The following is a 13,035-nucleotide window of genomic DNA, read 5'->3' as shown; positions in this document are numbered from 1 at the left end:
TCAAGAAAACATGAACAGTTACAGACATTCTCTTTTCCAAATGCTAACATCTTAAATGGTTTTGTTCCATATTTTTGCTAATGAATGTATGGTTTTGCTTATTCCACCTATCACAGTGCTGACGTTTCACACACCATTTACATGCCACTTCATAGTCTCCCTTTTGCCACTGAAAAATCAGAGAAAGATAGACAAAAAAATTTATGCACACAGGCAGAAACAACACAAGAATAAAACACAAGGGGAAAATAAAATACATTCTCCTTCTTGTTTCCCAGTTTTGTCAACAACAACAACCTGAAAATCTGAAGACAATGACCCAGGATGCTTTCTTTCATTCATTCAGATAGTGGATTTAATTTTGGGGTGTAAGGGGAAGGGAAATTGTATGCCTGAGCTTAAAAAAAGACACTGCCAAATTCTCCCAGCGAAATCTGTCACAGTGTCAGAGCAGGACTACCTACACAGTGGCAGGCACATGATGTTTCTGAGGGAGATCTCATCCTTACTGCTGCTTTCTCCCTGTCCTGGGGATGAAGGTGGCAAGCTGTCCTTAGTGGTACAGGAGCTCCTTGCTGCCTCGTGTTGAGTATGGATCAGTACGAAGGTCTTGGCAACACTGCTCAGCAAACCTTGGTCTCAAGAGCACAAGGCAGTGAATAAAGACAATTAATTTTACTGACTAGGAAGTTTCCTCACCTGGATTTTGGAAAGATTTTGGTTCTGCAGTGATACAAAGGTTTTGGTCATTCTGAGAGACCTGTGGATAAAGCAGGTCCCACATAGTATTTTGTCTTCCACTTTACAAAATGGTTGCACTCGTCTTTGAAACTGCCCTCACTTGACATCCCTGTCTCTTGTTTCAATCTACTGCAGCACATAACCATCCATTGCTTGACATGTGGTAACCAAGTGGCTTTTGAGAGTGGTGTTAGACAGATGTTTTCTGAAGACATAAAGACTTTCTCCTTAACTGCAGCAAAACAGAAATAAACTATTTTATTCATTAAATCCACCCTGCATTCTCTGCATCATAAGCCTGCCCTTCAGCTATCTTTCAGTACATTTTTTCAAGCACTATTCCTAGTGCTAATGCAGACCTGATCTCCCTACCCACATCTGGTCTGTGCTATACAGTGGGCACCACCACGATGATGTCCAGGGTTTTATTTGGGACCTCACCACCCCTGGCAGAAGCATGGATGTCTGCTGCTGTATTTCATAGAATTACAGAATTGTTTTGTTTGGAAAAGATCCTTAAGGTGAGTCCAACCATTATCTAACTACCAAGTCTGATGCTGAATCCTGTCCCTCAGCACCACATCTCTGCATCTTTCAAACACCTTCAGGGATGGTGATTCAACCACATCCCTGTGGAGCCTGTTCCAATCTTTGATAACCCTTTCAGTGAAGAAGTTTCTTCCAATATCCAATCTAAACCTCCACTGGTGCATCTTGAAGCCATTTCCTCTGATCCTGTCACTTGTAACTAGGGAGAAGAGACCAATATCCACCTGACCACAACCTCATTTTAGGTAGTTGTAGAGAGCAAGAAGGTCTCCCCTTAGCTTCCTTTTCTCCAGTCTATGCTACCCCAGTTCTCTCAGATGCTTCTTTGAAACCCTGTTCTCCAGACCTTCCTCTACCTTTGCTGTACCCACTCCAGGACCTCAATGTATTTCTTGCGGTGAGGGCTCCAAAACTGAACGTAGTACTCAAGGTGTGGCCTCACTAGTACTGAGTACAGAGGGACAACATATAGAAGACATTTATGTTAGCTTTCATGAAATCCTGCAGATCATCTCCTCCTGACTCCTTGCCCAGATATGACGTAGACTCAAATGCCCACAACTGTGCTTAAGAAGAGCCTAACCCAGCATCTACCTTTGAGATGAGAGGGAAAAGCTCCTGAGTCCACACAGGCCCCTTTCCTCCAGCAAGCCCACCTTAGCTTAAAACAATATCTCTGAGCACACATCTCTCATTCAGGCCTGGTGTGACCTCAAATATTTCAGAAGTTCCAGTGCTTTGGACAAAGGGACAAGAAAACCTTAACTTCTCCTTGTTAATTTGCCATTTGTACCCAGTGTAGGCAGCAGCAACATGAAGTGAAAGTGCAGGAGACAGGTTGAGGATTTTTCTTCGGAGTTTTTCTCTGTGATGCCTATTGTTTGCTCCCTTTATGGGTGCCTCACAGGGGCTCAGGGGTGTACAGATATAAAGAAAACACTAGATGACAAACAGGAGATGGCTCCTCTGTGCTTCACCAAGGCAGCCTGTCACAACACTGGGAGGTACCTGCACTCCTCCTGCAGCTGCTGAACAGACAGCAAACATCACTTCCTAGATCTCCCTTGTGCAAAAATCATCTCACATGCCAAACAAACAAACAATACCTATTTATATTTCCAAACCCAAACCGTCCTGTGCTATTGATTTGGCAATGGACAGAGCAGAAACACAGGACTGGGCATTCAGTTATTGGCAACTAAGCAACAGATGAACAAAAGCAAGGGCTGCTTTTGGCAGGGCATGTCCTCCTGCTGCATGGGAGGTTCACAAAGTTTGTTTCCTCAGCCTAAGCTCTCACTATAGTAATGACATGAGGCTCTGGCCCTCCACAGTGAAATCACAATAGTCCCCTCCAAACTTGCCAAATGGTTAAAAGGCTTCAAAATCCCAAAGTTTTAAAGATCTGGTTGAGATTATGTTAATCAGCTTTTATAAACTCTTGTTATGTTCTTACCCAAAAGACTTCAAAAAAAACCCCAGCCCCACAACAAAATGACTCTTTTCAACTTGGCAATGCAACTGTACCCCAAAATAGATTCAGCCCTGATTGAAGGGTTTCCTCATACATCCCCCTTCCCTTGGTTCCCATGGTCTCAGCAAATTGGCCTGTTGCTTCAACTGCTGCCATTGGAGCTTCAGCATCCTCCATGTCCCCTTGCTGGGTTGCAGCCCTGCACACAGAAACTCACTACAAAGCCATGCACCTCTGTACAAAGAAAAACCTTGGGCTTTAGCTTTCAGTTCTCCTGTGCTATCTATACTGTTCTGCCAAAAGATTTCCCCTAAGTTACTATTCAAAATCTTTTATCCTGCAGAATTGGTGCTGTGCTTGGCTGTTTTCTTATTTCTTAATTGGCTTCCTGTTCACAGGTGCTACCACACTAGCACAATACAGCAAAGTGGCTTCTCCTTCTGTCTGTATCACAGACAAAGATTGTCTTTGTTTTATACTCCTTTACTTTTTATTAATCTCCTTTATCTATCATCCAGCCTACTCTTCTCAATTTGGTCTCTTGTAATAATTTCCAAATTCTGGACATTTCCCCTCTATCTCCAGCACTTTGGGAAAGCTCTTCTCTATTGTTTTAAATCCCATCTCAAAAGCCTTCCTGTTCATTAATGCTGTTTCTAATACTTGTCTTTTTCTTGCAAATGTAGTAATTTGTTTTTCTGCAGGGTGGATTTGTTTGTTTTAGTTACTCTCATCCAGCACTTTGCATCAAAGAACTATATAATTTAAAATAAGATGTCCTGACAATGCAAAACAAACCCCACTTATTTAAGTGCTATCTTAAGATCACATGCAGATTTGTAACATCTATTTACATGAGTATTTCCCACTTGTTTAGACTTTAGAGCCTAAATATAGATGTGAGGTGCCCAACTGCTACTTCTCAGACTTCTGCTTAGGTTGTATCTGATCATGGGTTCAGATGGATAAAGAAAAAAACCCAAACCTTTCTGATATTTAGAAATTGCAAACCTCAGCAGAACACCCTAAGGGTCATTTTATCTCACTGTCCCAATCTTCAGGATTTCCTGATGGGTTTATATGTGAAGCTTTAGCTCTAGCCAGAAATCACCCACGCCATCTTGTACCTTGCCCTGCATATTACTGCAAGGAAGGCTGATACAAATGGTTTTGTCAGAAGATAGAAATCTCCTCTGAAAGTCTTTGATCTGGGAGACACACCCATGTCCCATAACTAATCTTTCCATAGGTCACAGGCTAGCTCACCTTTAGGCTTATTTGAATCCAGACATTTGCCAGCAATATACTGTTTTCTAATTTAGGAAGCACTGATGACCATGCATGGGTTTTAGCTCATGCAAATTCCTTCCCTCTCCACTCCCCATTACACTGGCAATTCATCTCCATGCATGTGTGAAGGCTGGACAAAAATTTGTGTCTCTCAAAAGAGACAAAATGCCATTGTTTGCACTGATGTCTGCTCCATGAATAACTGCAAGAGAATGTGCTAGGGTTGGATTACCGTGCCAGTCCTGGTGGCTCCTTCTTTAGATGTTTTTACTTCACCCTCACATTAGCAGTGCAGTCTTTCCAAATCTACGGTTCACCTTTTCCTCCTGTTTACAGGACCAGCTGCTATTTCTCCCCTGAGTGGCTTCTTTGCTGCCCTCTGACAGTCAGTCCCACCACTGATCTCAGCTCCTTTACACACCCTTCACTTTAGATGCCCCAGCTTACTTTAAATTCAGTCAAATATTTTCATTTCCCTTTCCATCCAGACAATGTTTTCCCCTTTCCCTTCCAGATTAAATTATCTCCCACACAGACGATTGTTTTTCCCTCTTCAAAGGTCATCCAGAAGGTGGTTTCATAACCAGTTCAACCATTGTTGTGTCTTACAGCACCGTTCTGATTCTCGTACTGAAGAGATGCAGGAGAATAATGTGGGGGATGCACCAAGTGTAACATAGGGTCTAACTGTCTCTGGGCTCCCCAGTAAAGCCCTAACAGAAAGTTGTCTCCAATCTTGCCAGCTGCTATCAGTCTGTGTTGCCTCCAGCCCAGCTGGGCTGATCACACAGCAGTGAAGAACGCCAGCCAGCATCTGTCTGGTCAGCCTTACATATGAGCAAAAGGAATGCAACCTTCTTCCACTGCCTGCCAACCCTCAGCTCCCCAGCCCATAGCTTTCTTGTTTTCATGCACTGTAATAAATCCCTTTGATTCAGCAGTGGACTTTGTACATGCATGTTGGGTGACCAGCCCGCATCTGCCTTCCTGCCTGTGAACCCCGCTCTGAGAGCTCTTTGTCAGGGCACTCACACCCTTTTACATGGAGCTCACATTGGCAGACTGCTCTTGCATGACACTAACAAGCTACCAGCCAAAGGAAAATATCTCGCAATCATTTCAGACCCTCTAGCTCAGCCACTGACTAAGCCAGGTGGCTACTGGCCATTGCCACAGCAAACTCAGCTCATGGCCTGAAAAAGAAAAAAGCACTGATGGGGAAAAGGGGTCCTCGTCCTTAGCCTTGAAGGCACATATGGGAAAAGAGGTAGCCCTGACATTTAGAATTCAGTCTCCTCAAATTTCCATAGCTATTTCTCTCTGTCCCTTTCTTTTATTGGAGGCAGAAGCTTCCTGCAAGGAAATTCCACTGCAGAGATCAGTATGAGCAGATTTAATATCTTGATTGTACCAGCTCTGATTTAAGGCATCCAATGGTCAGTGTTTTTTAAGTGAACAGAGCACTTAACCAGGATGAAGGAGTCTGAATAGCTTTGTGCTATGGACTCAAATAAGGTAGTCTGAAAAGCCTATCACACCCCTCCTTTTGTTTCACTCAGATTGCTCCCAAGATGCAAATGTTCAAAGGTATGTAGACAATCTGCTTGTCACAGAGAAAAATGGGAACCAGATGCCTACCTGCTCCTAGATTCTGCATCAAATTGTCAAGGCTGTACCCAGTCCTCACTGCAGAACAAAACGTTTTCTATGCAGCTACCATAGCTAGGACGTGATCGGGTACACAGTGGTTATATGGCTGCAAAGAGAGGAGATCTCATCCAGGTTTGCATTCTCTCTAGTCTTTTGCTTTCCTGCTTTCCTAACAATCTATGCCATCTGCTTAGGACTTCATGGATTGAAAAGGGAGCACTGCCATAAACTAGTAAATGGTTTAGGGGATTGTTAAACCATTGATGGTTTAACTGGCAAGATCAGGAGGTAGCTGAACTCACTAGGTGAGGTGCTGGAAGTGGAAGCAGGGAGCTGCAGTCTCATCTGATACAGGTCTTCCCCATCTGCCAGCAAAGGTAGACTTGCCTTTATTACCATGTTGAGCACTGCTGTGGATAGGTATACACCTTGACATGCACGTCAATGGCACTAGGTACAGTCTAAGGCTATTCAGCAGAAGTATCACAGGCACAATGAAAAATGTTTCTCATCACATGCTGACTGTAAAACCTAAGATTTCACATGCTGATGTTACCGAGGGAAAGGTTTTACCTCAGGTACAACACTGAACTAGACCAAAGGCTGAATTCAGAAGCATGCAAAGTCTTGCAAGATTTTGACTCCAAAGGGTAGAGGTGTTATGGTTTATGCACGTGCTCTCTCAAGACTCCTTGTCCACATCCCTGCCTACTGGGTGACAAAATGGATTTAGGAAGGGCAGGTCCTGCCTCACCAACCTGATCTCCTTCTATGACCAGGTGACCAGCCTGGTGGACGTAGGAAAGGCTGTGGATGTAGTCTACCTGGACTTCAGCAAGGCCTTTGACACTGTCCCCCACAGCAAACTCCTGGCCAAACTGGCAGCCTGTGGCTTGGACAGCAGCACTGTGCTGGGTTAGGAACTGGCTGAAGGGCCGAGTCCAGAGAGTGGTGGTGAATGGTGCCACATCCAGCTGGCAGCCTGTCACTAGTGGTGTCACCCAGGGATCAGTGCTGGGCCCCATCCTGTTCAATATCTTTATTGATGATCTGGATGAGGGGATTGAGTCCATCATCAGTAAATTTGCAGATGACACCAAGCTGGGAGCAGGTGTTGATCTGTTAGAAGGTAGAAGGGCTCTGCAGAGGGACCTTGACAGGCTGGACAGATGGGCAGAGTCCAACAGGATGGCATTCAACAAGTCCAAGTGCTGGGTGCTCCACTTTGGCCACAACAACCCCATGCAGAGCTACAGGCTGGGGTCAGAGTGGCTGGAGAGCAGCCAGGTGGAAAGGGACCTGGGGGTACTGGTTGACAGCTGCCTGAACATGAGCCAGCAGTGTGCCCAGGTGGCCAAGAGAGCCAATGGCATCCTGGCCTGCATCAGGCATAGTGTGGCCAGCAGGAGCAGGGAGGTCATTGTACCCCTGTCCACAGCACTGGTTAGGCCACACCTTGAGTACTGTGTCCAGTTCTGCGCCCCTCAGTTTAGGAAAGATGTTGAATTGCTGGAGCATGTCCAGAGAAGGGCAACGAGGCTGGTGAGAGGCCTTGAGCACAAGCCCTGTGAGGAGAGGCTGAGGGAGCTGGGACTGTTTAGCCTGGAGAAGAGAAGGCTCAGGGGAGACCTGATTGCTGTCTACAACTACCTGAAGGGAGGTTGTAGCCAGGAGGGGGTTGGTCTCTTCTCCCAGGCAACCAGCACCAGAACAAGAGGACACAGTCTCAAGCTGCGCCAGGGGAGGTTTAGGCTGGAGGTGAGGAGAAAGTTCTTCACAGAGAGAGTGGTTGGCCATTGGAATGTGCTGCCCAGGGAGGTGGTGGAGTCACCATCCCTGGAGGTGTTCAAGAGGGGATTGGACATGGCACTTGGTGCCATGGTTTAGATAGTCATGAGGTGCAGGGTGACAGGTTGGACTCGATGATCTTTGAGGTCTCTTCCAGCCTTCTTGATTCTATGATTCTATGATTCTAAAATGTGAAAAACTCCACAAGTTCACCCTTTGTAGGTGATTGTGCCACATCCTTGACTAACTTCAGGAAGAACTGTGTAAGATATGTCGCTTCCAGCTCAAAGAGGAAAGCAGGGGTCACATCTGAGCAGACAAAAAACACTGTGTCAGTGGCTCTCATGCTTTGTATTTGTGCTTTCACAGGAGCTCCATCACCTGCTCGAAAGCCTTGGTGGGGATGTCACCCATCAACAGCTCTGGCAGGGTCCAGCCTCACAGCAGCATTGGAGCTACAAGGAGTCTCCTGACATTGTTGCTGCAGATTTTAAAATGACTACACTACCTTCACTGGCTTTCAAATCACTAGATCACAAGTGAGGTCACTCCTGGCAAGGCGGCTATCCCTAGTAAAAGCATTAGAAAGCCCATTTTAAAAGATCAAAACCAATGCCTTTAATGTCTTAATGTGATTTATACTTCAGACCATGTAACTTTTATGGGGCTGCCTAGCATTTGATGGATGCAGCTCTCTTAACAACCCACACATTTGTTTGATTTACTGCACTGGTCCAACATGTTATTTTCTACCTTGCAGGAAGAACCTTGCTTCTAGGAATCTGCCTGCATGATAAGATCGTGAATTAAATGTGCAGTTATCATAAGAGACCACACATTTACAGTAAAATGGAGAAAACTGATTACAGCAATCCCTCTGGAAAGAAGAATAATCACATGATAAGACAGTGCTAATGGGAATTTATCATCTCTCATCACATGTGAAGCTTAGAACAAAGCAGCAACACACGCAGACTGCACAGCTATTACTGCCAATGAATACAAGCCCAAAAGATACTGGGGACTATGAACAAATGGCAGGAGAGTGGGGATCCTGAACAAGCAAACCTAAGCCAATTCCTTGTTTCAAGAAGCCTACAGAGTGTAGCTTGTATTAGTAAATATTACCTCAAATAACAGCCAGATATCTTTCCATACCTCAATCTCTACCTGCACTATTCCATTCAAAGTCCACATCATTCTTTCATTTGTTCTTGCTGTATTTTATCACCAGAGAAGTCCAAGATTGTGAGTATGTCAAGGATACATGCATCTCTGGACCTGCATGTCTGCATATACACACATGCTCTCTTACACACAGATTACTCCTAAACCACACATCTCAGATCTGAAATACATTTTTCTCTTTTCCCCATACAAAAGGCAACAAAACTCACCCACTCTATTTTATATTTGAAGCAACTAACACAACTAAAATTAACATTTTTAAAACTGTCTGGGGGAAAGTGAGTGCTGAAAACCCAAAGCGGCATGCCCAGAGTTATAAAAAGAATGATATATTCACATCCCTCAGGTATCCTAAAATTACTCTGCATCAAGCCACATAAGATATATGAAAACTCAACAAGATAATGGTAGGCAGTGAATTCCTCTGTTCTGTTGAATAATGGGGTACATTTGCTGGTCTACCATACTTTTCCACTGCCCTGTTTCATAAATAGAAGCTTGGACTTTCAGAAGATTTTTTTTTCTTTTTAAATGACAATAAAAGGAGATGGCTACAGTTAGGTGGCAGGAGATGAGAGAAGTATCCTACACAAATACCTGTATGAGTCCTCTGATGAGCCTTTAAGTGGGAACTCTTTGTATAAACCTTCCGGCACCCATTGAACTGACAGCGATGAACCCTCTTCTTGTTTTCTGGGGATGCTTCTGCCCCTGTACCTCCTTGTTCACTGTCACTTTGCCCTCCTTTTATTGTCCCTGCAGTTGCTGTTGCTACCCCCACTTTCACAGAGCTCAGCGATGTTTTCTTGGCCACCAATTTTAATGTCACTGTGCCATCCACTGCTGAGAGAGTTTGTGAGGTTTTTACAAGGTGGCGGCTGAGCTCTGGAGAGGAAGGGGGTGTTAATGAGGTTACTGCATTGAGTTGGGCCTGGTTGACGGCTGTGTAGCCTTCTGTGGAAGAGCTGGTGGACTGCAAGCTGAGACACGTCTCAGACAGCAGTTTGTCCCGTGAGAGGATAATGTCCATGTTCGTGCTTTTGTCACACGTACTCGTCTCCACTGGTAAAAGGATGGGGTCCAGCCGTCGGATATTGTCCTCTGCATCTGGGGCTGAGGAAGCGTGAAGAAAGCAGTCCAAATCCTCACCAAAAGTCTCAGAGATCTTCCGTGGTTCAGTCTGAAGGTATCGCTCCAGCTCCAGGCATGTCTGCAGGAGAGGGGAGGGAGAGAAACCACTGTTAGAGAGAGATTGCAGCATAGCTCCTACCTAAGGCAGAAGAACCACATGGTCCAAAGCCATTCAGAAACAGCACTCGTGTGCACCAGCACCTTCTTGCAAGATGGTCCCACTTTGGGAGACATGAGGACTTGGCTCTTGTTTGAGGCTGCTCTGAGACAGAATGTGGGAATATCCACATACAGTAGCAATTATTATGATAGTCGTGAGGAAAGCATTCACTACGTTTTGATGAGAAACTGTACACCGTTCCATGGATACCAGGCTCTTCCCAGCTTTAAGTGTAATATGTCCAACAGTCTCTTCCATATGAAACGATGCTAATGGTCCCATCACCTGGCCACATACAAACAAAAAGTCACCTCTCCAAAGAATTGCTTCCTCTCCCCTCACAAACATTAACTTTCACTCCAAATTTAACTTTGGGTAGTTGGCTGGGGCTCAATCTGTTCCTAAAACAGCACAGTTCTGAAGTATATAATTTTAAGATACAAGACAGAAAAGCTTTCAGTCACACCATAGCTTGTTTAAAAGGCCTGAGAGAAGGAATGACGTGACAGAACAAGGGACCTGCTCTATGTTTTACAGGGGTTTGGGTACATTTGGTCAAACAGAGCTTCTTGGGTACAGGACACCAGACTTGCACACAAACAAACATGCCTTATTAAAAAGTAGGTGAAGTTGCAAAGAGGCTGACAAAAACGTGTTCCTATATCTCTACAGCAGTGATCATCAGCACAACAATGGGGTGAGCCTCCTACTTAAGATGAGGTGCCCTGAGCTAGCCTCCATAAAGCCTCCAAGCACCATCACATTCCCAGTTCTCTCCCTAACCAACATTATAAACTTTTATTGTTTATAAAGAAATCATTTGCTGTAGTTTCAGAAGCTTTTCATGGAGTTTATTAGTGCTATTTTTCATTTCTCACTGTCTGAAAGGCTAGTTGGTTTAATACCACCACTGCAATTTTATAGGCCTTGGAGAAAGAGACATTCTAATACTTTTAAGAAACCTCTAAAAAAATTACTCCTCAGAGAACATTTCTGAAGATATTAAGAAAGAGATTTTAGGCAAAAATTTTCAGTCTGTGTGAGCAGCCAACTCAACTACATCTCAACCTGCAGAGTCCAGAATCTGATCGAGAAAGAAAAGCTTTGCATGACCAGACAAGAGACAGAGACTCCTACCTTCTGAGTACAAAGGTGCCATCAATAGATATGTAAAGAGGCTCCACTCACAGCTCTTTAGGAGGTGCCAGGTAATTCAAGATTATTATTTTCAAAGTATCCAGAAAGCAGCACTGCTAGTTGCAGATACAATGTGGTGGGATGATTTTCAGAATTCACAACAGACATAGCTTTATGTCTATAGAACAGCAACAAGTACAAGTGAGACCTGATATATTTTAGTGTGTAGATTATTTACAGAGGCATGGCACAGTATATTGGATATGTCTGCATACAGGTCTGGAGGTGTGACAGTTATCAGCCAGTTGTTTTAAGCAACCTTTCCATTTTCTTTTTCTAGTGCATTTCTAGGACTGTAAGTATAGCTTTAACTGGGGATCTAGTCTCTCCCCAGATGAATCCTAACAGGTTTTGTGAGCAACTTTCCAACATGCCCCACAATCTTCCAGGAATAAACTATCAGGAGAGGTGATGCTTTTGACTTCCCCGTATCATGTAATTTGGGCTTTCTGGCTTACTTATCCTTCACCAGTGGGGTAGAAACAGGTTTAGGGCCTAATAAATAAAAGACTTCCAAAGGAAAGAGCAAGCACAATCACAAATTAGTGATGGAAAGGGAGGGGGCGGGAAACAGAGAGACAGGGACTCAAGGCCATTAAATCTGATGACAGTGACATGAAATTTCAATTGCTGTGGGATCAGAAAGCTGCACACCAGCTCTGGGCTGCCCATGGAGAGGAGGCGAGGTGCTGTTCCTTTAAGGCATAACTACCCCATGACAACAATAGTGGGCCTGACAGTTTTTTTCAGCTTCACCATTAATTTTCCATAAAGAGCAGTTTCTCGATGAGCCCTTTTCAGGCAAAGCCTGATGCTTCAGAAACCTGTAATTATTCCTGGCTCCCCCTCCCGCAGCCATTGCACCTGTGCCATTTCAAGACACCAGCTGGTCGTGTCTTGCCTTCTGCCTCTGAAATCCAAAACCAGTGGATCAAGCCCATCTCCCCATAGAGGAGAAAAAAAATCCAACAACTCAAAGAAACAATATAATACAGTCCCTCCCTCCCACCCCCCTCAGCTTCTCACCAAGTCAACAGGGGGGAAGAGCCTAGCAACGCTGAGCCAGAAAAGCCCTCCACATAATCTGCATGGCAGACAAAGCCTGGCGAGGGGTTACGGCCACAGCCCTTCCTTAACCCCCTGCCAGGACCCTACCTGCTGCTGTATTTGCCAGAACAGGCAACTGTGGACAGCAACAAAGTGTCTTTTCCCATATGCACTTCCCAGCTTCTGCCAAGTACCTTATGTGACCTTCCCTTCTCCTAGCCCAAATCACTCAGGGAGCAGTGAGGAAGAGTTTTGATACCAGCCTGCTTTCTTCACTCCTGCCCTGGCAAAACAATTTTTAGGCCAACTCTCTTGTTTTGAGCTCTGACATGGAGAAAACAGTCAGGCTGAGACGACTGAGGTTCCCACTCCAGCAAGATGTACCATGAGGAGGGGCAGGAGAGTTCTTTGATCTTCAGTCCCACAAAGTTATTTGCCAGCAAGCAAAAACTACTAGTTTTTGTGGGAGCAGCAAGATATTAACCACTATCCACACAGATTAAATCAAACTGCTGAACTCAGGTGATGGCGATCTCCTACTTCCACTACCAGCCTGATGGGAAAATCATCGAAGGATACCAAAGACAGGAGCAAGCAACTCTTGTCATGTTCTTGTCATAAATTTAGTTGGATGTCCATCTTCTCCTTAACCAGTCTTGAAAGAGATGAGGAGCTTTGTGTAATGGATGTGATATGTCACATGTGACATTGAGTCTGACTATCCTTTGGTTGGTACACTGCAGGCAGTTTGGTGGGTATTAAAATTTCTTACCAGTGCCTGTAGGACTTATAGCAATAAAGACTTCAGAAATTGCAGTGG

At 44.6% G+C, this 13,035-nt stretch overlaps 1 protein-coding gene across 1 annotated transcript in view; it reads right to left on the bottom strand.

Annotated features, from left to right (window-relative positions):
- The window catches only part of KLF7 (KLF transcription factor 7), a 53,485-nt gene that overhangs the window by 16,180 nt on the left and 24,270 nt on the right, over positions 1 to 13,035 (bottom strand). Inside the window, exon 2 of the mRNA XM_054381163.1 lies at positions 9,278 to 9,890. Within this exon, the coding sequence (XP_054237138.1) occupies positions 9,278 to 9,890 (613 nt within the window). The remainder of the gene's footprint in view (positions 1 to 9,277; positions 9,891 to 13,035) is intronic.

This window comes from Indicator indicator, chromosome 5 (genome assembly GCF_027791375.1).
Source record: "Indicator indicator isolate 239-I01 chromosome 5, UM_Iind_1.1, whole genome shotgun sequence".
In the NCBI taxonomy this organism is placed as follows: Eukaryota; Metazoa; Chordata; class Aves; order Piciformes; family Indicatoridae; genus Indicator; species Indicator indicator.
This window is presented reverse-complemented; position numbering and strand designations above follow the sequence as displayed.